At 54.5% G+C, this 25,723-nt stretch overlaps 1 protein-coding gene across 1 annotated transcript; it reads right to left on the reverse strand.

Annotated features, from left to right (window-relative positions):
- Nucleotides 1-6,805: 6,805 nt before the first annotated feature.
- Ngfr (nerve growth factor receptor) lies at nucleotides 6,806-24,982 on the reverse strand. Its single transcript, XM_026387076.2, has 6 exons — nucleotides 24,879-24,982; nucleotides 18,052-18,193; nucleotides 14,376-14,735; nucleotides 10,568-10,820; nucleotides 8,767-8,927; nucleotides 6,806-8,125 (listed from the first exon to the last, which is right to left on the reverse strand). Exons 1-6 carry the CDS (start codon nucleotides 24,942-24,944, stop codon nucleotides 7,824-7,826), a joined length of 1,284 nt encoding a protein of 427 aa, XP_026242861.1. The 5' UTR covers nucleotides 24,945-24,982; the 3' UTR covers nucleotides 6,806-7,823.
- Nucleotides 24,983-25,723: the final 741 nt, after the last annotated feature.

Consider the following 25,723-nt stretch of genomic DNA (forward strand, 5'->3'; position numbering starts at 1 on the left):
AGCCTTTTATTCTGTTTACTTATTTTTATTTTGGTGCTAAGGATCGAACTCAGTACCTCACATGTGTGAAGCAAGCGCTCTACCACCGAGCACAACCCCGGCTGTTTCTCTTCTTGCAGTACTCAAGCTGTGGGTGTGATGACATCCCAGATTCAGGGATGGAGTGTGTGATTGCCCCCTTCACAAATTGGTGATTGTTGAGGGCCATTGCCAAGTAGGAATGACGCATCGAAATTTCCTTGCCAGCGTACCCCATGTTAAATGGACTTGCCTTGGAAATTCGCTGTGATATTGCATGTGTGTTTGAGAAAGGTGACCCTGCTCAAGGACCAGGGTGGATCCAGGTTTAGGGTGTATCCTGCAGGTTTTAGGAAGTATCCCGCTCCTTGGGTTTAGGGCGTTCCTGGTTTAAGACAATCTGGGTTTAGGGCAGTTCTCTGTTTAAGATTATTCCTGCTGGGAATAGGGCGTATCCTGCTGCCTGAGTTCCCGTTGAGTTCTCGTGGAATTCAGAAAGAATTTGGGACGTGAATTGCGCGGCAGAACTTGGATTTCCCCAGAACGTGTGTGTAGAGGCCGGTGTGAGTTAGGGAATAAAGAATTGCTGTTTGAATCTACAAAGCTGTGAGTGGCTCGTGATCTTGTGCCCAGCCAGACTGCGGCAGGTGATTACCTTCTCTGGTCCCAGGGATGGGCCAATCAGAACCAAGGACACCTGGGTATTTTGCTGGGATTATTAGGACCAACCCAGTCTCTTCCCCACAGCCTAGAATTTGAAGCCCAGCAGCCTTCTTGCCTCTAAAAGGGAAGAGCCTCTATGAGGAAAGGGAGGCTAAAGATGGAGAAAACCATCGAGTGAGAGAAACTGGGTCCTGAGGATGCTGTTTGACCCAGCCTGCCCTGGACTTTCCACTTCTAATGAGCAGTAGATTCCTTCAATTGCCAACAGGTTTCCTCCTGTTGCAACAGGAAGAGTCCTAACTAGCATGCACGGTGAGGGGAGGGAAGCGCCCCAGCTCTGGGCTCTCCACAGGAGGTTCATGGAGTGGCCTCCCTGGGCTCCAGGACTGAAAAATGGAAGCCAAGCTGCTCTGTGCCCCAGGCTGCACATCCTGTGAGGACAATGGCATCCCAAGGTCAGTCGGAACCGAATGAGAACCATCTGGTCTGCTGAGGGTAGGCCTGGGGCCCCAGAATGTGGGCGCTGAGCCCCAAGCCAAAGGCTTCTCGGGCCCTTGAATGCTGCGTGACTCAAGAGGGACCCTTAAATTCTGAGAGTTACCAGAATGTGATGGGGGGTGGGTGGGAAAATTCCTAGACTTTTCCGAAGGGAGCACTCCCAGTCAAGGGAGGAGAACCAAACCCACTTCTCTCAGGCGCCCCTTGGGGATGTTGCTGGAAACAGTTGGAACAAAGATTGCTGGGAAGGGAGCACCAGGATTGGAAAGTGCCCAGATGTGGTGGGAAGAGGGCAACACCGAGTGTCCTGGGAGAGAGAAAGGGGATGTGAACTTGGAATGTTCCTGAACGTTCTTCCAGGAAGGAACCTTTGGGAAAATGTTCCTGGCCTCACCTCTTGGGTGGTCGTGGGGATAGAAGAAGCAGATGCCCCAGCTAGAGCGCCGCAGAGAACAGGGATCACTGTGTAAAAGCTGTTGGGCCTGGGGAGACACCCTGTGTGGGGGCTGAGTGGGGTACCGCACTGGGGTGTAGGAGGCTGTGTGCTGAGGCTGCCAGGCCCGATCTGTGGAAGATGGAAGGCAATCTGGGTCCAAGGTGCAGACTGCAGAGGGGAGTCTGGTATAGCTGGGAGGGGTCAGCAGGAGGGCAGTGGTATTGGGAGGAGCTGGGGGAGGCGGAGGGACAGGCGGCTGAAGCAGCTTTCTTTGCCTCAGCTCTTCTATAGCCAGACGCCTGGAGGCCCAGCCTTGTCCCCTGGCCTTCTGCCCACCAGCTGCCACAAAGCTGGGGAGGAATCTGCTTTGAATTATCAGAAGAGCTGCCTCCCCCAGGCATATGGTCGGCAGACCCTCAGTGCAAAGCATCATGGGAGATGTCATCTCTTGACCCCAGCTCTGGCCCAGCTCCTTCTTCCCCTGGAGCACAGGCTAGGGTCTCTGGGCCCCCCACCATGGCCCTCCCCTCTGGATGCCGAGGCCATTCACACTGTTCCAAGGCTCATCTCAGCTCCATCTCCCTAACTGAGGGGAGAGGGCACGGGAAGGGATGGGGCCCTGCGACCGGCAGAGATGAAGAGCTTTGGCCTCCAGCCCAGAGAGTGACAGAGGCAGAGAGCCAGGGGAGAGATACCTTGTGGGTGGCGGGCAGGAGGCAAGGAAGCCAGAGGGGAGGACTATAGGCCTGAGGCCTGGGGACATTGATGACACAAGGAGGAAGCAAGGGAGTCTCCATCTGTTCACTGAGTGCCCTGAGGGCTCAGAATAAGTCCCTATCCTGGGAGGGACCAAATCAAACCCTAGAGCTGAGCTGCCCAGTATGGTAGCCACCATGAGATGTGGCTGGTGCAAATTGAGATGTATTATCAGAATCAACACACAGAGCACTTTGATGACTTGTGGGACAGAAATAAATATCTATGGCATTTCATAAATGATTTTAAAATATTGATTCTATGTTGAAACAATACTTTAGATCTATTAGGTTAAGTTTATTAGTAAGTTCATCTGTTTCTTTTTACTTGTGTAATGTGGTTATCAAAAAAAGAATTTTTTAAAAAAATTACATGTCATTTGCATTATATTTCTACTGGACAAAACTGCTTCAGAGCACACTCATTCATTTTTTTTCAGCCTAATTGTATGGAGTGCCAGCTGAATGCCAGGTAAGGTGCAGAGGACTCAAATGTGAGCAAAACCAGAGCTTGTCTCTGGTTTCCTGGAGTTTGCAGTAATCAAATAATCACTCAGAAGGGTGCCTGATTACAAAGAGTGAGTGGAACACAGTATTCTCTGAAGCTGGAATCAAGGAACGTGATTTGGGCCTAGGAAGCGCTGGACTGGGCAATTTGGGAGAGTGTTTTAGACAGAAGGGCAGTATGGGCAAAGGTCCTGTGGCTAGAAGGAATAGTAAAGTTTTTAGATTATATAAAGGCTGGTTTGGGGGCTGGGGTTATGGTAGAGTACTCACCTAGCATGTGCGAGGCCCTGGGTTTGATCCTCAGCACCACATAAAAGTAAATAAATAAAAATAAAGGTATTAAAAAACAAACAAAAAAAAACTTAAAAAAAAAAAAAAAAGAAGAAGAAGGCTGGTTTGAGCCAGGCACAGTGGCGCATGCTTGCAATCCCAGCGGCTTGGGAGGCTGAGGCAGGAGGATTGTGAGTTCAAAGCCAGCCTCAGCAAAAGTGAGGCACTTAGCAACTCAGTGAGACCCTGTCTCTAAATAAAATACAAAATAGGGCTGGGGATGTGGTTCAGTGTTCGAGTGACCCTGAATTCAACCCTCAATACCAAAAACAAAGAAGAAGAAGACGAAGGCTGGTTTGGGGAAGCAGAGAGTGAGGAGGATGGCTGGAGCAAGGCAGTGCTAAGGTTAAATTTATTAGTAAGTTCATCTGGGGAAGTTGGCAGCCCTGAAGACTACAGCAAAGATGCAAAGGTGACAAAGCATTGAACTATTGAGGGGAAACTGCAGGAGGGATGGAGGTGAGGCTGAGAAGGGCAAAGAGGTTTTCTTTACATGTTGGGGAAGGGTGAAGAGGGACTGTGGTAAGATGTCTTTAAGAATCTGTCCCATACCCATGAGAGCACTGGGCCAGTGTCAGTCACTTCCTGCCCTCTACCCCTCACTAGCCCAGAGGAGCTGTCACATGAAACCTCTGCTCCTTGACTTCCCCTCCCTGGGCCTATCTTAACCCACCCCTCCACTCTGCAGCAGCAAAGGTTTCCTGAAATGCAAATCTGGGGACTGGGATATTGCTCAGTGGTAGAGTCAGAGACCCTGGGTTCAATCCCCAGCACCAGAAACCAAAACCAAACCAAAACAAAAAACAACTAAAGAGTGAAAAACAAAACTCAAAAAAAAAAAAAAAAAAGGCAAATGTAAGGGCAGCAGCTCACAGCTTGAACCCTTCGTCATTCCCAGTGTTCTAAGAATGCAGTCCAGACCCCTCAGCCAGACTCCTCATAAGCCCTGGCCCATCTGGCCTGCTGCCCTCCCTCCCTTCACTCTTTGGGCTCCAGACACAGGAGCCTCCCTAGGCCGGCTCTGTCCCCTCCACCTCCGGGGCTCTTGCTCCAGCTGTTTCCAAAGCCAGAAACACTCTCTTCCCCTGGCTTGTTAGCCCACTCATCCTCAGGAGCTCAGCTTCCATGTCCCTTCCCTGACCCCGGGTGTGGGTAGGTTTCGACTGGGACCCCCAATCACCCTAATATGGCAGTGCACATCACCCAGGGCCCGTCTGTTCTCTATCCTCCTAAAGAATGTCCAATCATAATTTGGGCTTGTTGGTGTGTGCCTAGCAACTTGGGAGACCAAGGCAGCCTGAGCAACATAGCAGGATCCCCATCTCAAAATAAATAAAATAAGCTGAGCTGCAGTGCCTTGCCTGTAATCCCAGCAACTGGGGAGGCTGAGGCAGGATGATGTTCACAAGTTCAAGGCCAACTTCAGCAACTTGGCGAGGCCCCTGAGCAACTTAGCCAAGACCTTGTTTCAAAATTTAAAAATAACAAACAGAGCTGCACATGGATGTAGCTCAGTGATGAGGCAGCCCAGGGTTCAATCCTCAGCACCGAAATGGAAAGGTACAGGCAGGATTTGTATCACTTTACTCCACCCGTCAGCATCTGGCCATCCCTACCAGACAAGAGGCTCCTTTAGGGCGACAACTGTATTTCTTTCATCTGAAAGTGGGTCTCTCTAAGGACAGGAGTCGTGCCGCTCTCATCAGATCAGAAATATCCTCAGGTCTGAGACTGCCTCCTCCATCAGCCAGGAGGCTCCCTCAAGACAGAGACTCCCATCACACCAGGGGCTTTCCAAGTACCAGGATCATTTCTCATCGGTCCTCTGAGTCCCTGCCTGCCACACCCATGTCTTCCTCACCGCTGTCTCAGTGTGGCTGAGGTGGGAGACAAAAAGCCTTCCCCTCCACCCCTTGGCTGGGCCTTGCTGACCCCTCTCCTTGGATCTGGAAATCAGGAAGGCTGTGTTGTTCTTCCTGGGAAGAACAAGATTCCCAGAGCCTTTCCCTATGACCACAGCCAGTCCCATGAGAGGACCTGGACAAACAACAGCAGAGACCAAGCAGTTCTGACCACCTGCCCAGCCAGCTTCAGAGTGGGGCACAGGCCTGGGACCAGGAACCCTATAGCCCCAGGAGTTCCCAGGTCTGAGCCAGGCAGGTCCCACAGCCAGGCAGGCAGCAGCCTGGGGTTAGGACCTGCCCAGGAGAGCCAGGAGGGAGGGACCTGCCTGTCTGACTCCAGGCCAGGCCAGCCAGCCTCCCACCAGGCCATCTGGAGCCAGATTCTGTGTGTGCGTGTCTCACAGGCCACGTGGGTGGCTGGGAGCTGTGAGGTGGTGACCTGGCCTTCTTAGCAAGCCCCTGGCTCTCCTGTGGTCAGTTTCACTTCTGACATCTGGTCAAGTTCACAGCTTGGCCAGCTTCCTGTATGGCCATTTTTACTTTCCCTCTCTACAATCTGGGGGCGAAGGGCCTCCACTCCTCCCCACCCGCACTTAAATGAGCTTCAGGGCTGTATATGTGAGCTTGCTGGATTCCTGATAAAGCCCCCCCCTCCCTCCCCGCCCCCGATTTCTTGGAGGAAAAAGTAGGAGAGGAATTCACTGAGTTAGAAATGATGCCCGGGGCCCCAGACATCCCACAGCCCCAACCAACTCAAACCACGGGGATTCCCAGAAAATCTCTTTGCACTATTTTTTTTTTTTCTCTTTGCTATTTAATGCTCATCACTTATGTTTTAGGTGTAGGTTTCAGGAGGGCCCAAGAAATGATTACACAGGATGCAAAGAGGAGGTGACAGGGAGGGTGACAGGGGGGGTCTGGAGCTCAGTCCCCAGCTGTAGGGTCAAAAGGGTTTAATCCCAGCCCAAAGGGAGGCAGGAGGGGCTCCAGAACCAACACATGCTAAAACATACTTGCGGCTCCCCACCCCCTCCCCTGCCGCTGGGGAGGAAAATAAATACATTCGGACTGTCCCACTCCCCAGGTGCTCAGGTGAGGGGCCAGCAGGTGGGGTCCCTTCTCTCATCGCAGATTAAGGTCGACGAAATGCCATCACGTGCAATGCTCCTAGTCCCTTTCGCAGGGATGGGAGAACCCTGGATGAGGGAGGGGTGGCGGTCCGTGCACACCTTGCCTGGGGCTCCTTCATGCTAAATATAGGGGGAGCCGCACTCATTCCAACAGCAAGCAAAACACAAAAGGCCAGGGAGGGGGTAAGACATCAGTGAGACCTTGTGGTCCTTTTCTGGCTACGCTAAGGAAAACATTCCCTCACAGGGTCCTCCCGGTCCCACTGTGTCCCTTCTTGTACCCTAACCCCCACTGGCCCACTTTTCTTCACTGCAAGCTTCTGGGCCCAGCCAAACCCGTGCTTTGGAAAGGGGAGGATGGGGTGCATTCCTCCACGCACAGGCCCTTGGCAGACAGACGCCAGCTCAAGCCTCAGCGGTCGGTCGGTCCTTGGCCCGCCAAACCTGGGGGCGACGGAAGACAGCCCCAGCTCCCTCTCCTGCTTCTCTGGCAATGGTCCTGACAGAATTCAGTCTCGGCCCGAGAGAGAAAACTTGTGGAGAAAAGCAAGATGACCCATCCTGGGTGTGCATGTGCACGCACGCATGCGCACTCCTGTGCACTCGCACAATGCAAAGTGGGGGGTCCTTAGTCCTTGACCCCTAGGGCTGATTCTAGGGGCCAGTGTTGGCTCCAGGTCTGTGCCAGGGCAGAGGGCACCAACATACTAAGGCCACTTCCCATGGATAAGCCTGAGTGGGAACAGGAAGAGGGAGGTGGAACCCCTTTCCCCAGCCCCAGACCTGACTCCATCAGGATGGAGGGCAGACATCCATCTCCACATTGGTTAGGGGCCTGGAGATGGTGGAGGCTGGAATGAACTTGGCTTCAAGACATTTCCCTGAAGGTCATCTGATCCCCCTCACCCAGCCTCAAGTAAAACCTAAGGTCCCTCATTTCAAGAGGACAGTGTCAGCCTGTATTTGACCTCACCATTGCTGGGTGCTTTGGGAAGTCTCTACCTCTCTGGGCCTCACTGTTCTATGTGTAAAAGGAAGCGGGTGGACTGGCTTTCAAACCTGCTTCCAGCACAGACAGGACTCTCTGATCCTCTTCCTCTTAGGCCAGAAGGGAGGAGCAGGAGGGTTGGAGGGGTTTAGGCCACTAGAATGCTCCCTCATTCCCCAAGTTCACAGTGTAGAGTCCATGGCTCTGGTTCCTTAGTACCTCTTTCTGAGTCTCTGGGGGCTTGTCACCACTGCCAATACCATCCCTGGTGTCAGACCCCCAGATAGGACACCTGCTAAGGTGGGAGGGGCTGGCCCACCCAGCAGTGGGGAGAAGGAAGGAGAAGGCCCAAGATGGTGAGAGGCAGGGGTAGGGAGGCTCCCTTCTCTTGCTGGAGAGGGAATGGGATCAGAAGCGAGGGGGCCACACAGGAGCAGTGACAGGGCTGTGGTTTGGGGGCCTGGGCTCGAGGCCCTGCCCAGAGGAGCTCAGCTCTGCCAGGCTGGCCCACCCCAGGGGGGATGGGCTCCATGGGGGTGGGCTGGAGCATCCATCCTCAGAACATGGGGGCAGGGCAGGGACTCCCTGGTGGGCTCACACAGGGGACGTGGCCGTGGACTCGCTGCACAGGCTCTCCGCAATGTCGGGTCGCTCGATGCGGTGCAGGGCATCCAAGAGGGCATCGAGCGTCGCGCTGTCCTGGGCGGCCCAGCTGGCAAGCAGGGCACGGACAGGGCAGGCCTCGTGGGTGAAGGAGTCTATGTGCTCAGGCTGGTAGCCCAACTGGCCCGCCAGGTGCCTCCAGGTGTCCCCAGCAGAGCCGTTGAGCAGCTTCTCCACCTCCTCCCTTTTGGCTGGGGGCAGGCTGCTGTAGAGGCCTCCGTCACCCTTGAGTGCTGCCAAGAACCCAGAGAAGTCAGGTCCTGCCCCCGTCCCCGCCCCAGCCCTAGTGGGCCTGGGGGCCCAGAAGGGCCAAGACATTCTCACCACAATCTGGGGCAAGAGGCAGAGGGATGGCCAAGATGAGTTCCTTGAAGCAGGCAGGGCCAGGTGGGGGCTGGGGGATGCTGACTCACCGTCCCTCCCTCACCCACAGCTCCCCTGCCCCCTACACCCCCCCCACCCCGCAATTAACCAAGGCAGAGCCCAAGGCAGAGCAGGAGACGGGGCTCCTCAGCTCCAGACAACTGCAGCGAGTGTCCTGGAGTCCGGCTGTGGGCCACTAATTAGGGTACATACTTAACCACTTGTTCCCCAGAAGTCCAGGGCAGGAGGCTAATTGCAGCTACTTTGGGCAGTAATTAGCCCCCAGGGGGGACAATTAGCTTGATGAGTCTGAATGTTCAGCTAGTAAAAGCCTCCATTTCCCAAGATGCCCCGTTGGAAAAGACCTCTCTTTCCCATTCCCTTCTCCCAGCCTCTCCCAGCCTTCTACAAAGACAGTTTAGCCAGCCCCTCTGGCAGTCCCTCCTATAGTCTGATCTCCATCATGCCAGGTGTCCTGCCTCAGTTGCGCCTGCCCTACCCTGACACTTACCAGGGCCTGAGGCCGTCTGCGTGTGGGGCTGCTGGTCATGCAGGCTCTGGCTGTCCACAGAGATGCCACTGTCACTGTGGAGTTTTTCTCCTTCAGGTGGGGGCGTCTGGTTCACAGGCCGGCTGTTAGCGCCCTGCTTGTTCTGCTTACAGCTGTTCCACCTGGAGCCAGGGGACAGGCCAGGTCTCAGAGTGAGTGGCTGGACTAGCCAGTATAGCCGAGGTACCCTGAATGTGTGGGGAGGGGCCTGGGGGGCATGGAAGGTCCCCACAGTGTCTTGTTGCCTTACATATCTGCACCCCCTGCACACAGGGAAAGCTCCGTAAGGGTAGGGGACATTTTGCAAGTGGGCAAGAAACATTCAGGAATCTGTGGGGCATCATAAACAACTTTCCAGAAATTCCACTTTTCCCAATCTACCCTTCTAAAATACTCCCACATGTGAGCAATGATATGTCCAAGGATCTCCTCTGCACTTATAAGCAATAACAAAAACCCGAAAACAAACCCAATGTCCATCAGGAGGAAAATGACTAAACAATGTCCATCCAGATTATCGGATGCATGGTTCCAAACGTCCAGATAATCTATGTCCCAAGTAAAGTTCTCCTGAGGAGGACAGAGTGAAAAAGTACCTCATAGACTATGTATGGTGTGATCCCCTGGGGCTTTTTTTTTAAATCAAAAACCCTATGTGTTTACATGCAATTTTAAGAAGTTTTTTTATATATGTATTTATATAAACAAAATGCACAGAAAATGGTTGGGAAGGGTACATTCCAAACGGATTCCAAAGAAAAGAGGAGTAAGATTGGGGGAGATAATGGAGGGGGGGTTACTCTTTGTTTTAGAACATACTGGTCTGGGGGGGGGGGGGTTGGGACGGAGCCCAGTGGGGGAAAGCTTGCTGAGCATGCGGGAGGCCCTGGGTTCCACCTCCAGTTCCACAAGGAAAAAACAATAAGATATTGGTCTTTTTTGCAGTTTTGTAAACAAACCTGAAAAAATGGAAAATGGGGCTGGGGTTGTAGCTCAGTGGCAAAGCGCTTGCCTAGTATGCATGGGGCACTGGGTTTGATCCTCAGCACCACGTAAAAATTAACAAATAAAATAAAGGCATTCAGTCTATTTACAACTACAAAACAACATTTTTAAAAAGTGGAAAATATATTTAATGCTTTCCAGGAGTCCTTGTTCATCCTAGATTCCTGGATATGGGCCACTGGAGCCCAGGGGTGACATAAGAATGGGAAGAGACACATACAGGTATATCCAGGTAGCTTTGGGGTGAGCGGAATTGGGAAATAAGGGCACAAGCAGTTGGGGTTGTGGGAGTCAGGGAGGGAAGGGAACAGCTTGGGAGTGGGGCAGGGGTGGTTGGAGCCAGGACAACATAGGGCATACTTTTCCCTTACCCTCCTGACCTACCATGTCCCACAGTGGGACAGTGGTGGGTGAGTAAGGGTGAGCCTGCTTTGGCGTTGAGCCAAAAGGGTTCACATGCCAGCACCATGGTACATGCCTGTAATCCCAGCGATTTGGGAGGCTGAGACAGGAGGATCACAAGTTTGAGGCCAACCTCAGCAACTTAGCAAGGCCCTAAATAACTTAGCAAGACCCTGTCTCAAAAAAAAAAAAAAAACAAACAAACCTGGGGATGTGGCTCAATGGTTGAGCACACCTGAGTTCAATCCTCAGGTACCCCCCCGCCAAAGGGTGTGTATTTTCAGGTCAAGGACAGGGAAAAGCCCTCCTTGAGGACAAATGTCCTTGCTTTCTGTCCCCTTGGTGCCCCTCTTACCTCTTGAAGGCAATATAGGCCACGAGACCCACAACCACAGCAGCCAGGATGGAGCAGTAGACAGGGATGAGCTTGTCAGTGGTGCCTCGGGTCAACACAGGCTGAGAGCTGCCCATCACTGTGGTCGCCACATCTGCCACCGTGCTGGCTATGACGTCTTGTTCTGGAGGGACCTCGGGCTCCTGGGTGCTGGGGGCCATGCTGTCTGAGCCCTCCGGGGGCGGGGACCGTGTAATCCAACGACCAGGGATCTCTAGAGGACAAGGGCGCAGGAGTGAAGGCCCTGTCCCCTCCAGACCCTTCCCCTTAGGTCTGACCCACTCCACTGCTTCTTCCTGAGGTCCCACCCCCAGGTTCTGGGTGCTCGGGCACCAAGCTGTTGTGCTCCAGGGTGGGAGCTGGGAGTTGTGCATGATGTCATGCTGGTGGAGGACAGCGAGAGTTACAAGCCAGGAGACCGGGATCCCTATCAGCTCTGTCCCTGGTGAGACCTTGATTTCCCCATCTAGAGTATGGGACTATTATTAGGAATGGTCTCTAAGCTCCCTTCCATCTTGGGCAGTGGACCTAGACCTCCATTCTGCCCCTCCTGAGCACTCCGGAGCCTGGTGTGGGGTGAACATGCAAAGATGCCTGAGCCACAGGGAAACCTCAAGTTGGCCCCAGAGTGTCTAGATGACCACAGCCCTAAGGAGGGACAAGGGCACTCAGGCCTGGTCAGAGAGTTGCACCTCCCAGAGGGGCACGTTCAGCTTCCTGTCTCTCAGGCCTGGACTGGGGGTGGAGTGTAGCTGGCTTGCTTCCCTCCTAGTGGCCCTTTGTCAGTGAGTAGCCTCTGATTCCTGCCCTGTCCCCATACCGCCTGGCCCTGCCACCCAGGGAAGACTGTGTCAGATAGCCAGGATGCTCCTTGGCAGGAAGCAGGCACTGGTAGAGCGAGGCCTGCAAGGCAGGTACTGTCCACTGCTCTAGGGGAGGGAGACTGTGCCCAGCCACCCACTTAGGCCTTCTCATGTCAACTAGGTATTGCCAGCCTCCCTGGCAGGGGCCTTGGCACCTCCTGGCAACAGTGGGTGGGACTTTCCATTCTACCCCCCATCCAGGGGCCGTGCTAGGGGTTGTAGCTCTGAATGGCCTGGGGGTACTTGTCTGGGCGAAGGTGCCTACCCCATCCATCCTCACTTCCCACGCCTGGGGCAGGGAACAAAAACAGACAGGGCATGCCAACAGGGTGAAAGCGAGGGCACCTGCTTCCCAGCTCAGCCCCTCCCAGCCCCCAGTGTGCCCACCCAAGTTGGAGTCTAAGCTGTCCGCCAGTCTTCTAGGCCTCGTGGGCTCAAGACCAAGATGCTTCAAAGGTCCTCATTTTCAGCACCTTCTCGGGGGTAAGCCTCCAGATGTGAGTTTGGGACCCATTTGACTGGCAGTGGGGACAGGGTTGCCATCTGCTGCTCCACCCACCCCTCCCCCACCCAGTCCTGGGAGTGGGTGGAGGGAGGAGGGGTGGGAAGTGGAGAAGACACAGCCCCTCTTCTGGGAGCCCCAGACAGGGTACTAGACTGGGGAGGGTCTTCTCATAACCTGTTAAGGGACTGGGGCAGACTGGGTGGCAGCTGGAACCCAGAGGCTGCAGATCTAGCTCAGCTGGGATGGATACCCGAGACCCAGAGGCTGAAGGGGCATGGGTGGGGCTGGGGGGTGAACCAGGCCCTTACAGAGACAAGAGTAGCCGGGAGGGGGCAGTCAAGGGGCAGGCCAGGCTAAAGACAGAGCTGAATGCCTGGGGCCTTTTCCCTCACCTCTGGGGTCCCTCATGATGGGGGTGGGGGATGAGATCCAGATGTGGCCAGTCCACTAGCATTCCAACCCACAGAGCCCTCCGCAGGTCCTGACAGCCATTTCCGGAATTGAAGCTATCAGACTTGGGGGGGTGGAAGGAGGGACCAGCTTACCTCTCCTAAACTTCATAGGGAGACTTCTGCCCTGAGGGTGGGTGAGTCACCTTGTTGATACCTGAAATGTCTAGGCAGGAAAGCGTGGTGTACTGGAGGGGAGGGGGTAACTCAGCCGAGAATCAGGTTCCATTTCCTGAAATGGACCCTCTGCCCTGGAGTTAACATTTAACCCTGCAGAGGCTGGAGCTGAAAGGGGGCCAGGACAGGGGTAAATACACCCCTCAGGGGTACCCGCTCCCTTCAAGGCTGGGAGAGCCAGATGGCATCTGGGAGGACGCTGTGAATGCCCCAAAAGGCAGAGCTCACCCCTCCTCCCACTGTCACCTTTCTTGGCTCTAACCGAACCCTGGACTAGGTGGCCCCGCTGCTAGCCCAGACTTGCCCATGGAACTGTGCTGCCCAGTGGCCTGCTGCCTGGCTGCCTCCCTGCTCTGCCTGGAGCCAGCTGCCAGCTGCCTGTCTCCTGGCCCCTGGCAGTCTCTACCAGAACCCCCCCCCCCGGGGGGTCTCTGCCCCAATCCTCCTTCACTCCCCTCCCTCATGAAGGAAGCTGCAAACACATTCCCTGCCTCTTCCCATTTTAACAGCCTTCTCCACCCTCCTCCCTGGGGAGCTCAGCTCGGATCCCCAGCAGTCCTCCCAGAGTATTGGGTATGTCAGAGTCCTGGTAGAATGGAGTCTCCCTGGGGCCAGGGTGCTCAGCTCCCATCTGACTGGGAATTCTGAAGTTGGGACTCTCCTCTGCCCCAGCTGGGAACTAGGTGCTGGGCCCCTGCCTGCCTCATCCGATGGATGGGAGCCCCAGCTAGTTCTCTCCCATCCAGCTGGAGGAGGCACTGTGTTGCTGCTCAGAGTGAGGGCAACCTGAGGTTAGTTCTCTAGGGGAAGCAGCTTAATGGGTGCGTGGCCACAGGATGATGGAAACAATGTAAAGGCACTGCCAATCTCTCTTGGCAGTGGAAGAGCCTCCCATCTCCCCCTGCGGTGAACGTTACCAACAAAACAGTTCTGCCCTGATTCCCAGGGTGCTTCCTCCTCCCATCTCCTTAAGGCCCCAGACCTGGCCAAGGCGGGCACACCCAGCTCCCCTCTGTTTGTACCCTACCTTGTCCACAGACTTCCACACCCCATGCCTGCCACAGAACCCTTCTTTCTGCCACAGAACTCCTTCCTCCACGATCTTATTATTCTCTGTATTCAATCTCAACCTTCAGAAAACCGCCACTGTTGGGTGCCCCCAGACACAACAAGATGAAGTGGGCCACCCTCACCATGTGTTCCCTAACCTTCGGTGACCCTGGCAACCATAGGCTAGTGAGGAGACTGAGGTCCAGAGACAGGAGTGACCTCCCTGAAGTGACAGGGTGAATTCTATCCCAGGTCCTAGAGCCCAAAGCCCCCATGGACCTAGCCCAGGACTCACAGCCAAAGGGTCCCAACTCCAGTTTCCAGTTCAGAAAGCCTGCCTCAGCGTGGAACATGCCCTGTTTTGGACTCTGAAGGCGGTGGCCCCCTTCCAGCCACTGTCTGCTGCCCATCCAATTACTGGCCGGCAGCCACAGATGAATGAGGTCCCAGAACATGAGTTACAATGTAGTAACTGCGCCTTAGAAGATGAGAAGGCTGGCTTTCCCAACACTGTGCCCAAAGAAGAAAATAGCGAAAGGGGTCCTGCGGTGAGATAGGATCGGAATCACCTCCTCCCTCTGCTCACACGAGGGACTGAGGCTGGGGAGGGTGCCTGTTGGCTGGAGGTCACAAGCCTGCCCTAGAAGACCTGGCGGGGCCCCTAGTGACCTCCAGAGGGCGCCCTTCCCGAGACTCCCCCAGCGCCACTCGCGACCTGCGCTCACCCTCGCACTCGGCGTCTGCCCAGCGCGTGCACTCGCGGAGCTGGCGCTCGGTGTCCTCGCACACGGTGCAGGGCAGGCACGGGTCCACGTGGTTGGCCTCGTCGGAGTATGTGCCATCAGGGCACTCCTCGCACACGGTGTTCTGCTTGCCCTGGCAGGAGAACACGAGGCCCGAGCCCGCCTCGCAAACGCTGCACGCCTCGCAGAGGCCGGTGATCTCGTCCTGGTAGTAGCCATAGGCGCAGCGGCACACAGCGTCGTCGGCCTCCACGCACGGCGCCAACATGCTCTGCAGGCCCACGCACTCCGTGCACTGCTTGCACGGCTCGGTGGCACTCACCACGTCAGAGAACGTCACACCTGAGGGTCGGGAGACCGGCAGGGAAGCAATGGACACTAAACTTAGTCATCTGCTCTTTGGGCACTTGGGATGCAGGATCTGGAGTCCCTCCCTCTCCATCGCCGGCCAGGTGCTTAACTCTCTAGTTCTGAGTTCTCCCCTTCATCTATTCCCACCCTCTTCCCTAGAGACCCTGATCCCAGCCCTAGAAAGCTGGTGACAGGGACTGGGAAAGGGGCCAGGAGCCCCATCCTCCAGGGCTCAGAAGCTCTGGCCCTGAGGAGTCACCCGGTAACTCAGCTGGTGCCTGTAAATTCCTTGGCAAATCATCTTAGAGAGTTCTCAGCCCTGTATCTCTTCTTCCCAGCATGATTAAAGAATTGTCTGAGCCTGGTTCCCACCCAGCCCTCCCCGCAGGCCAGAGTTAGGCTGTGAACCCAGCCCAGGCAGGACAGGCCTTCCACTGGGGAGCCTGTGCTTCAATTGCCCTTCCATCCCTCTCCGCAGGTGGGGGCTCAGGTGTGGCGTGCTGGGAGTGACTAGGGTTAGACAGTGGAATTTCCCACCCATGCACTACCCACACTACCTGCCCACGGGCTTGGTTCTTGAGGGTGGGGATGGCACTCTAAGCAAGAAAGTTCAAATACAGCAGGAGGGATTGGAGTTAAAAAGCAAGAAGGACTTGCCTAAACGGTCCTCCACCCTTTTAGCTGGCGTAAAGGGAGGTTTCCAAACTCACTCTTGACTAATGCTCACTTAACAAATGGATGTGAGCTTCAGAATAAGGGGAGGTGGGGTGTGCCAGGATACTTGCCTCCTTGTGTGGGGGCAGGGGTGGAGCTGGGTGGAGAACTCTGTGCCAGTCTGAATCCAGGAGCACCTATCCTGATTCCAAGGGTAGGGAGAGCATAGATTGAGGAATCAGGGAGGGACAGAGTGCTCAGAATGTGGAAGCAAAAGTAGAAAGGCTATGGGAGGGAAATGGGTACCCGCTGGAGGCCGGTCTCAACATCACCCAAAGGCATCAAGAGACTGGGTGCAGCACAGAGTCATATCTTAGAGCAGGGATGGAGACACAAGAAAAGAAAATCTGGAGAGAAGTGAAATAGGCACTTTCACTTGGAACAGGAGAGAGAAGAATGGATGGAGGGAAAGAGCCAGTGGGAATACTTTAGTTTTGAATCAGTTCCCCCAGAGGAACCCTGTGTTTCTCTTCCTGGGAAGCAGGAAGATCTGATTCAAACTTGCTTCCTTTAGTTATTAGCTGTGTGACTCTGGGTGTTCTACTTAACCCCTCTGAGATTTTTTCTTTCTCTATATTATAGGGAATAATATCTCCATGCAAAGGGTTGTAGTGAGGAATAAATGAAGTCCCATGGTAAAAGCACTTTATACATAGCAGGGATCCTATATATAAGGTTGGGTCCTGTGGGTGGGCAGTGATAAGTTCAGTGAATTTGGGTAGTAGGTAGCCGAAAGGACTTCTAACACCAAGGCAGGATGTCCCATCTGTACACATAAGAGGGTCCTATCTGGCAGTAGGTGGGGGCAGGTTCTAGTCACACTGGAGAGGAGGAGGAGAGCCCTGCTCCTGGTAAAACACAGAAATTAGCAGAAAACTCCTGGGAGAGGGTTTTAGGTGGTGTGAAAAATGTGGTCTTTTTTGGCACAGCATGAAGGCAAGGGCTTAATAGGTTTCCTTGTGGAAACGTTTTGAGGGTAGAGGGAAAGTCCACTGGGGTTTCCATCCCATAAAGTGGGCTTGTAAAGGCAGCCTGTTAACACAGCTGGAGGAGGCAGGGGGTGGAGGGAGGGGAAGAAGGGCCGGGGAGGATGGGAAGGTTCCTGCAATGTCTCTGAACTGCCTCTGCTCCCTTCACAAAGACCCTGGACTTCCCAGTCCTGTCCCCACCTGACCTCTTGCCAAAGATCCCCTACAGAAGGAAGTGGGGTCCCATCCTAGGGGATAGGTCCAGAGAGGAGAGCCGTAGGCTGGCAATGAGAGAGGCAGACTTTAGCTGTTCCAGGATACCCATGTGACTAACCCTGCCCTGGAATGGAGACCCACTGTGTTTGACCAGGGTTAGGGAAGGTGCCAGATGGCAAGGTGGCAAAGCTTTCCCACCCAGGTCAGGTGTTCCTGTGCTGGGGATGGAACTGGAGGATCACAGAATTCATAAGCATGGCAATGGAAAGATAGTGTGTTCAGGGGAACACAGGAGTTGCCTGGAGGATAGAGCAGGGGAGGTGGCATCCCAAGGTCAGACTAGCCAGCAGATGGCCTTAGAGGTCCCAGCTTTATACCCTTGTTCCCAGGGAGTTTAAAAAGTAAGGGGAGGCCCCCTGCAGTGGCACATGCCTGTAATCCCAGTGGCTCAGGAGGCTGAGGCAGGAGGATTATGAGTTCAAAGCCAGCCTCGGCAATTTAGCAAGGCCCTAAATAACTTAGCGAGAACCTGTCTCTAAATAAAACATTAAAAAAAAAAAAAAGGCTGGGGATGTGGTTCAGTAATTAAGCACCCCTGGGTTCAATTCCTGGTACTAAAAAAAAGTAAGGGGGTAGGTATTGAATGCCAAGAAGACAGGAGGATCTAATTGGCAGCAGATAGGAAATGGTCCTTGAGCCCGTGGGCCCAAGGCAGCCACTGAGCACAGAGGTATCCAATACAGATCCAGACTTCTGACTCAAAATGGCACAGAATTCAGACCCTGGACAACACCAGGGCCAAGGGGCCTAGACCCATCATCCCTCTGCCTCCCTCATCCAGCAGCCCCGGAAAGAAGGGTTCTCTTTCCTCCTGAGGGAAGTTCCAGGAAGGAATGGCCACAATGCCCTCCTTCCCTGCCCCCCCCCCCCCCCCCCGGCCATCATTGGAGCCTCCAGCCCCCATCCCTGCTGCCTCAGGAAAGCTCTGCTTCCTTGGTCAAAGCTGGAGAATCATTGTGGGGGAGGGAGGCAGACACACCTTCCCAGGATCCCCCAAGGTCAGTCTCCAGAGCAGCCAGGATTTGATCCTCCCCACCCCCCCATACATGGAGGGTAAGTTGCAGCCATTGATTCTGCAGTGCAGAAGTTATTTTTAGCTGGTCTTAGCATCAGCTTCTCCTGGATGCCTGGCCACAGTCTTCTACTGGCCTCTCTGCTTGGAAGCTGGGAAGGAACACCCCCCCACGGGGGTCCCCCACCAGGCCTCCCTCCTCCTTCAGTACATTTCCCTCACCCAGTCTCAGCGTCTCCTCTCTGCTCTACAGTGGTGGGCAGGGGCCCCCACGAGGAGAGGAGGCAGAGCGCCCAGGCTCCCCTGGGTTGCTCTCCTGGCCACCACCCGTACTCACTGTCCAGGCAGGGTTCACACACAGTCTGGTTGGCTCCGCAGGGCTGGGCCACGCCCTCCCCCACATTGCAGGCTTTGCAGCACTCGCCACTGTGGGTGTACAGGCCTGTGGAACACGGCTCCTGGGCACCTCCGAGGGACACCTAGGTTGGGGGGAGATCAGAGGGTCAGACTGGCAAGAGAAAGGCGGGTGTCTTCCAAGGGGGGGATCAAACGGCCCCCTCCTAATGCCTTCTATTGGAACCACCTGGGCTGGGATGAGCTCACCAGGGAAGCATTAGGCACATCAAAGCTGGCGGGAAGGAAGGCAGTAGGGGACAACGCGCCCCTGCAGGCTGCTGGAGTGTGAGGTCAGAGCCTGGGATACGAACCTTCTGCAAAGTTCACCTTGGGGTTACAGCCCCACCTGGAATCCTAAGGACACACCACATGGGGAAGGTGGCTGGAGACTCAATGGAGGGCCTTCCGGTAGGGTGTCATGGATGACTGGACAGGTTGCAGCTTGCACAGAAACCCTAGCCATGGGGGGGGGGGCGGGGGGAGCAGAGCTGAAATCTGGCCCAGACTCCACTTGCTAAGCTTCACACCTGCAAGGATACATTTACCCAGAGGAGGACCTTTTTCTAACAAAGGCTAGCAGCACCTTCCTCAGGGTCTGAACTCCATATATTAAATATCAAAGGGGAGGTGTCTGAGCCCAAGAGCAGAAGCAGAGGGCTAGGGTCTTGGGTTCAAATCCTAACTGTACTAGGGAGTTTCGGCCTGGCCAGATCTCCCTCTTGGAGTTATCATCTCTCCATAGATAGAGATGGTGACAGCTTGGTGCCAGGGCAAAGGACCAGCTGACAGGTAGGAGTCTGGTGCCAAGACAGAGAGAAAGGGATGCCTGTCATCAATGAGACAGTGACTGCTCTCACCACCCAGCAGCCCTACCCCACCAGGGTTTGATTTCCAGCCAGCAGCCCTCCCCATCTCTATTCCTCCCATGTGGCCACTGGGAACAGAGCTGGAACCAGGGGAAAGGGGAGTCAGATTCCTGCCACTGAAGCATCTTTGCTCATGGATGGAACAATTTAGCACTAGACTCCCTAGGGGGAGGGGCTGCTGGAGGCTTGCTTTAAATTTCTGTTACTTTAAAACAAAATAAAAAAAGCGCAACTTATTCCAATAAAATTCCAAAGCCTGCTTTGCTGGCTCCAGACTGGGCAGCCTCTATTTGATGCTGAGAAGCATAGGCTCTTGGATCGTGGGACCAGAGGGGAGCTTTACAAGGTCATTTGGGGCATTCCTCTGCTTCCGTGTTGGTCAGGTCAAGGTCAAGAAACTCCATGACCTGCAGTCTTTTAAGACATCCTTTGGTCTCACCAGGGTTTGATAGGAAAGGAAAGAGAAGAGGCAGAGGATGCACAAGCTGATCAGCCTAAGAGGTAGCCATGGTCCCCAGGAGTCTGGCAGTGAGGACACAGGCAGCAGAGAAGGGGACTCACGGGTGCTGCCACCGTCTTTCCCCAGATGTCAGCAGGGGAACATCTGCAGACCTGGAGTCTGGGGTAAGATGCAGGCTCCAGAACAGTCTGTTGTGATTTCTTTTCATTGCTTAGGGCTCTGCTTAAATGTCACTTTCTTGAGGAAGAAATGGTTCCATTCGCCCCACACACCTCTCACATGAGGCAGAGCTGCCTTGCTCACTGTGACACTTCACAGACTCCTTTGCTAAACCACCGGCTTCAGGGGATAAGTTTATCCCAGTGCCTGACACAGCTCCTGGCACATTTATAGGTACCCAGTGTATATGTTTATGGAATATAAGAATATGAAAATATCATTTGACTTCAATTCACTAGCACTGGGGGGGGGGGATTCTCAATGGCTGAGTCCCCTCAGGGTTAAGGTTTCCGCTGTAATCACCTGAAGTTTTTCATCCTCACGGTAGCAGCTGCACACTTCTTTGTGTCAAGAGCAAGCCTTCCTGGTTTCTCAGGACTCGGGGGACTCGCTAGCTATTTACACCAGCAGTTATTCTAGGCTTTGGTGCCCGTGATGCTCTTTGTGTTCTTTATCCCAAATTGCCACACTTTTGTCTTTTTGAGTTCCCCTGTCAGCTTTTTCATAGTTTTTTTTTTTTTTTTCTTCCTATCTCTTCCCTTCCTGACAAGGTATCAATTGCACTCCTAGCAGCTACCAGGATGTGACCTGAAACAGCTCCTTCCCACAGGATCCTAACTTGTTAGGCCTAATCGGAATTTGTAGAGTCCCTCCACAGACCTGGGGGAAAAGGTGTGAAGGAGGAACTGAGCAGGGAGGGGCAGTTCTCTGAGCCAAATGTGCGAGCTGTAGGGCCTCCCTCCTCTGCTGTCTCCAGGGCTCTGAATCCTAGCTTGTCACTTAGGGGCTTTGTGACAAGGGACAGGTTTTGAATTTCTCTGTGCCTCCATTTCCACACCGTTTGGTAATCATGACAGCACCCGCCTCATGGGTTGCTGCAAGTAGGAAATGATGAGGGACCCCTCTTTTCTCTTTTTGAATGTCTTTCTTGCTGCCTTTTGTAGCCTCTGGCTGTGTTTCAGTTAATTGAGGCCAGTAGGGACCTGGGCTCTGGATAACTGAGAGATCTGTCTGTGGTACTTGTGGGTGGTGTGTTAGCTTAAGACAAGCCTTTCTACCAAGAAGCCTGCTCTCCCTGTACTTGGTACTCTCTGTCCTCTCAAGACTTTGGAATGGGGGGGTACATAATTAGTGGTTATGTGTTTCCTGTGCTTGTTTTATGTTCCCTATATCATAAAATCCTAGATCTGCTACTTATAGCTCTGTGACTCTGGGTACATTACTTAATCTCCCTAATCTGGGCTTTCCTATCTAAAACACTGGGTTCATGACTACAGCACAGGGTTGCTGAAACATGCTGAAACAATGTATGCAAATATGTCTAGTATATGGTGGGAATTCAGTAAATGCTCCTTATCAAAGAAATAGCTTAGCCAAGCACATTGACATCTGCTTGTATTCCCAGTGGCTTGGGAGGCTGAGGCAAGAGGATTGAGAGTTCAAAGCCAGCCTCAGCAATTTAGTGAGGCCCTAAGCAACTCAGTGAGACCCTGTCTCTAAATAAAATATTTAAAAGGGCTGGGGATATGGCTCAGAGGTTAATTGCCCCTAGGTTCAATCCTTGGTATCAAAAAAAAAAAAAAAAAAAAAAAAAAAGAAAGAAAGAAAAAGAAAAAGGAAATTAAAAAAGAAAGAAAAAGCTTATTTTAGTGTTTTGAGTTGCTGACCCCAGGCAGGACACCGTAGGTGGGGGTGTATCCCAAGCAGGGTGGGGGTGACTAGAGCTAAGACCAAGTGCTCCAAAGTCAGACCCAAAATGATTGATTGATTAAAATGACAGACACATTTGTCTGCAATTTGTTTTATGACCCTTATTCATTTCAGAGTTGATGGAATGATTTACCATTTTCCAGAATGTATACAGCCTTTCATTTCTGACATTTCAGGGCATTTAAAAAAAAGATTTATTTCTTAGTTCTAGGTGGACACAATATCTTTATTTTATATTTATGTGGTGCTGGGGATCAAACCCAGTGCCTCATGCATGCTAGGTGAGCACTCTACCATTGAGCCACAACCCTAGTCCCCGTGTCAGGGCTTTTGATAACTAAGTTGGAAGTACCCTTAGATGAACTGGCTTTTAAGAACCTTAATTTTAAAAATTGGATTAAGAGGAAACACAAGAAAACTGTTTAAAGTATATGCATGCCACACCTGTCATCCCAATGGTTCGGGAGGCTGAGACAGGAGGATGGCAAGTTCAAAGTCAGCCTCAGCAAATGCTGAGGCTCTAAGCAACTCGGTGAGACCCTGTCTCTAAATAAAATATAAAATAGGGCTGGGGATGTGGCTCAGTGGTTGAGTGCCCTTGAGTTAAAAAAAAAGTATATGGATGCTTCCTTGTGGTCAGTCCTAATCACCCAAGCCTTAGCGAAAGCTCCGCAGTCCAGTGGAGCATAGCTGCTGCCAGGTCTGGGAGAGGTTTTCAAGTATCTGGAGTTTCTGTAGAAGGGAGGCTCTGGCAGATGCCCCTCATCCTCTGTGCTAGTGGTTGAGCTGTGGGTGGTAGATAAGAGTTAATGGCCTAGGACTACACTGTGCGGAGACTTGAGGGGGCAGGAGTGCTGCGTGGGGGAAAAGCGGCTCTCAATTCGTGGCACTAAAGACTTAGAGGCTCTCCTCACTAATTGGGGGAGCCTGGTCTCGCCTGAAAGTTTGCGAGGTTCTGCTACCTCAACTGTAAAAAGGAAACGGTACCTTGCTGGCACCTTCTAAGAATTAAATAACGTAGGACAAAGTATCCAGGGCAGTGCGAGGCACGTGGTAGGCACTCAACACATTCTATTATCCCCACCTCCCCACCTGGACCACTAGGGAGGAAGGAGGCCCTTGAGCCAGACTGGGCTGGCACAGAGGGGTTGGCGTTATTTCTCTCCCAGAGTCGCCTCGCCACCCACCCTCCACCCAAGCCGGGTTACTCACGCCCGCTCATTTGCTGCGCTCCCTGCTGCATCCCTATTAGGCACATTAGCCAGCCCAGCGTCTCCAGTTACAGACGTCTGAATGACAAAGTGCCTCCATTACCGGCGCGGCCGGCCAGCAGACCCGCCGGGATGCGCTCTGGTTTCAGCACTCTCGCCACGGCCCAAGAAGAAACTCGGATGGCCGCGGTGCGCAGAGCCCGCCCATACAGAGCAGCCCCGAGTGGAGGCCAAGGAGACAGCCGCAGGGGCCGCGGTCCGCAGGTTCTGCGCGTGGTCCACCTTCTCAAGCCCCCCCAGGACTCCAGCTCCCTTCCCTCTGCGCCTCTCCTTTCCACCAGGACACTCTCTCCAGCCCAGGTTCACATCCTGCGCCCTCACCCTTCGGTGAGGCCGCCCCAGTCCTTCCTCCCTGCCTTTCCACCTGCGGTCCCCGCCTTCGGACAAGAAACACAGCGGCATTAGTCAGCAAATGCGCCTACAGTCACTCCCACATCCCCAGACAAAGCCACAGGTACTGACAGCTCCAGGTAACTGGGGCTGAGCTTTAGGAATAGGGCCAGAGCCAGAAGAGCATCTCTGTCCACCCACTACCACATTCCACCGCCTGGCATTGTGTCAACCCTTCCCAGCCATGAAACTCAGCTCTTAGGCAGAGTTGGGACTTCGAGCTGCCTCCTGAGAGGTGGGAGTATCAGGCAAGGAGGAGTCCAGCCCTGACTCTAACCCAACTTCCTTTGAGATCTTGGTCAAGTCGTTTAAAGTCTCCGAGCCTCAGTCTCATTATCAGTAAAATGGGCACTTGGAGGTACAAGTGCTCAGATACAAGATGAAGGTGGCAGGGAGGGTGAGGAAGACACTTCGATTGCCAACCTTCCAGGGCATTCAGTTCATGGCTATGCACCCTGTCACATCTCCTGAAGATCTTGTTAGAACTACCCTGAGGGCTCAGGTGCTCTTGAGGAGAAGTTGACAACCTTTGCCAAGTCAACGCCTCCAGACACAGTCGTCGGAGTCCCCCTCCTTGTTAGCGGCTCAGCGGTATCCAAAGCTGCGCTGGGCGCTGTTAGGATCCCGATCCAGCTGTGCTCAAGAACCCAAGAAACCAGGTGGGCGCGGCGCTGTGGTCTTGTAACTTAATGGAAATAGGGGTGCGGTGCGGAGCCCTAGGCGCGATCACAGCTGCGGATGTCAATCCCCCGCCCCGCAGTGCCCCCTGCGGGCCACCTCCTGTCTGCGCAGCTGGGAACTGCGCGCTCCGGGACCGTCACCGCCTTGTGCTTCCCAGCACTCTGCACCCCAAGATGTGACCGCGGCCAGACCGGATAAGGGGGATTACCTTTCCATCCCACCCAGTCCGCCACGCTGCTTCAAACTGCCTACGCGGTCGTCGGAGTCCGCCGGCTGCAGGGGAACGCGGGGAGCGGGTTTGCCCAGGCGTAGTGGGCGCTCCCTTCCCAGCCCAGGATACCCAGCCGCAATTCCCGGACTGGGCGAGGCCGCGGGCAAGAGCGCTGGAACACGCGGGAAATGTTCGTGCCTCTCCTCTTTTTCTTCCCACTGTCAGTCAGTGGGAAGGCAGCCCGCGACCACTTTAGAGTCCGTGCTCGCTTCTCCCTCTGATTTCCTTTTTGCTTCCACCTCTCTACCTCTCTTTTCGCTGTCCTTTTTCTGCTCTCCTCGATTCACTTCTATTCCTTCTTCAAACCCTTCTCCCGCTCCGCGAACCTCTCCTTCCGACGCCCCTCCCCCCCATTGTCTGGCCGGTCCCCATTGTCCATTCCCTGTCCCCTCTGCTTCCAGTCCCTCTAACCTCCTCCCCCATTGTTCCATCCCTTCGTCTCCGGTCCCCGCCCCAGCCCCGCTCGCCCCTCACATCTCTAGTCCCCGTCTCACTACCCCTCCTCTAGCCTTGGTTTGGTAGCACGACTCCCTAGAGACCTTGATGCCGAGGCGGAAAGACCCTAGGGATCCCAGCATTCAAGTGACTTCTTCCAAAGAACCCAGATATCCGAGAGCCCCATGACTTCCTCCTGAGAGACCCCTCCCAGCTCCCTCAACACCCCCCCCCACACCGCCCACGGTACCCAAGGACCGGCATCCGTGCGCGGGTCTTGCCCTGGGACTCAGGGTCGCCTCTACACTCAGAAGCCATGGGTCCCGGCTTCGGAGCTCCTCCCCCGCCTCCCACTCCAGCATCTGGGACTCTAAGGTTCTGTTCTGTATCCTGGGTGGTGGCGCCTGGCTCCCCTTGGGGTTCCGATGCGGGAAAAGGGAGTTGGCTTCCTTCCGACGCACTCACCCCTAGGAGCAGCAGCAGCAGCAGGCGCGGCCAGTCCATGGTGCGGCCGGCAGCACCTGCCTCCATCACCGCCTTTCGGCGGCAGCGCTAGGCTAGCAGTTCAGTTCGCGCTAGCGAATAGGGCTGAGTTGAGCTGCGCTCCTGCGCCCGCCGCCTGCCGGAGCTGGACGAGGCTCTGCTCGCTCTGGCTGCGAGCGGGAGCCTCTTGGAGAAGCCAGTGCCGCGGCCCCGCCTCCTCCCCGCCCAGCCAGCCCACCCCCGGAACCGCGCCCGCCCGCCCGGCAGCCTCCGGGTGGGGAGCCTAGAGGAGGGGAGGGGAGGCTTGCGGAGAACAGCGCCCGCGAGCCCCGCTGCTGCTTCTACGCGCCCCGGCCCACCCTACCCGGGCGTTCAGTGCCGGGGTGGGCTGCTGCGCATGGGTCTCGGACTCTGTGGGCCCAGGGGCCAGGGCGTCCCCAGTGCGGCTCACATTCCTCTCTCTCTGGCTGCGGCCCGCCGCAGGGTTCACTCTCTTACACAGGTCTCCATCTCTGACTTCAGTTTATTCCCGGGTGCCTGGTTCCCTACACAGCCGTCATCAGCAAGAATGTCCGCTGACCTCCCTGCCCTTCACATCCAGGTCCACTCTCTACCACGCCCCTCCCATCCCCTTCCCAGGGCAGGGATCTCTGGGCAAAGGCCAAGAGGGAGGGAGGGATGCAGGTGGCCTGACCAGATGATGAGCAGCGGGGACATTCGAGCTGGAGTCCATCCCAACATCATTTGAATTCTCAAATGATGGGTTTGAAGGGGTCACAGGTGTGCACACAAAATCCAGCAGTACGCACACACTCTCATGCTCACCT

Source organism: Urocitellus parryii, chromosome 7, assembly GCF_045843805.1.
Source record: "Urocitellus parryii isolate mUroPar1 chromosome 7, mUroPar1.hap1, whole genome shotgun sequence".
NCBI classification, from domain to species: Eukaryota; Metazoa; Chordata; class Mammalia; order Rodentia; family Sciuridae; genus Urocitellus; species Urocitellus parryii.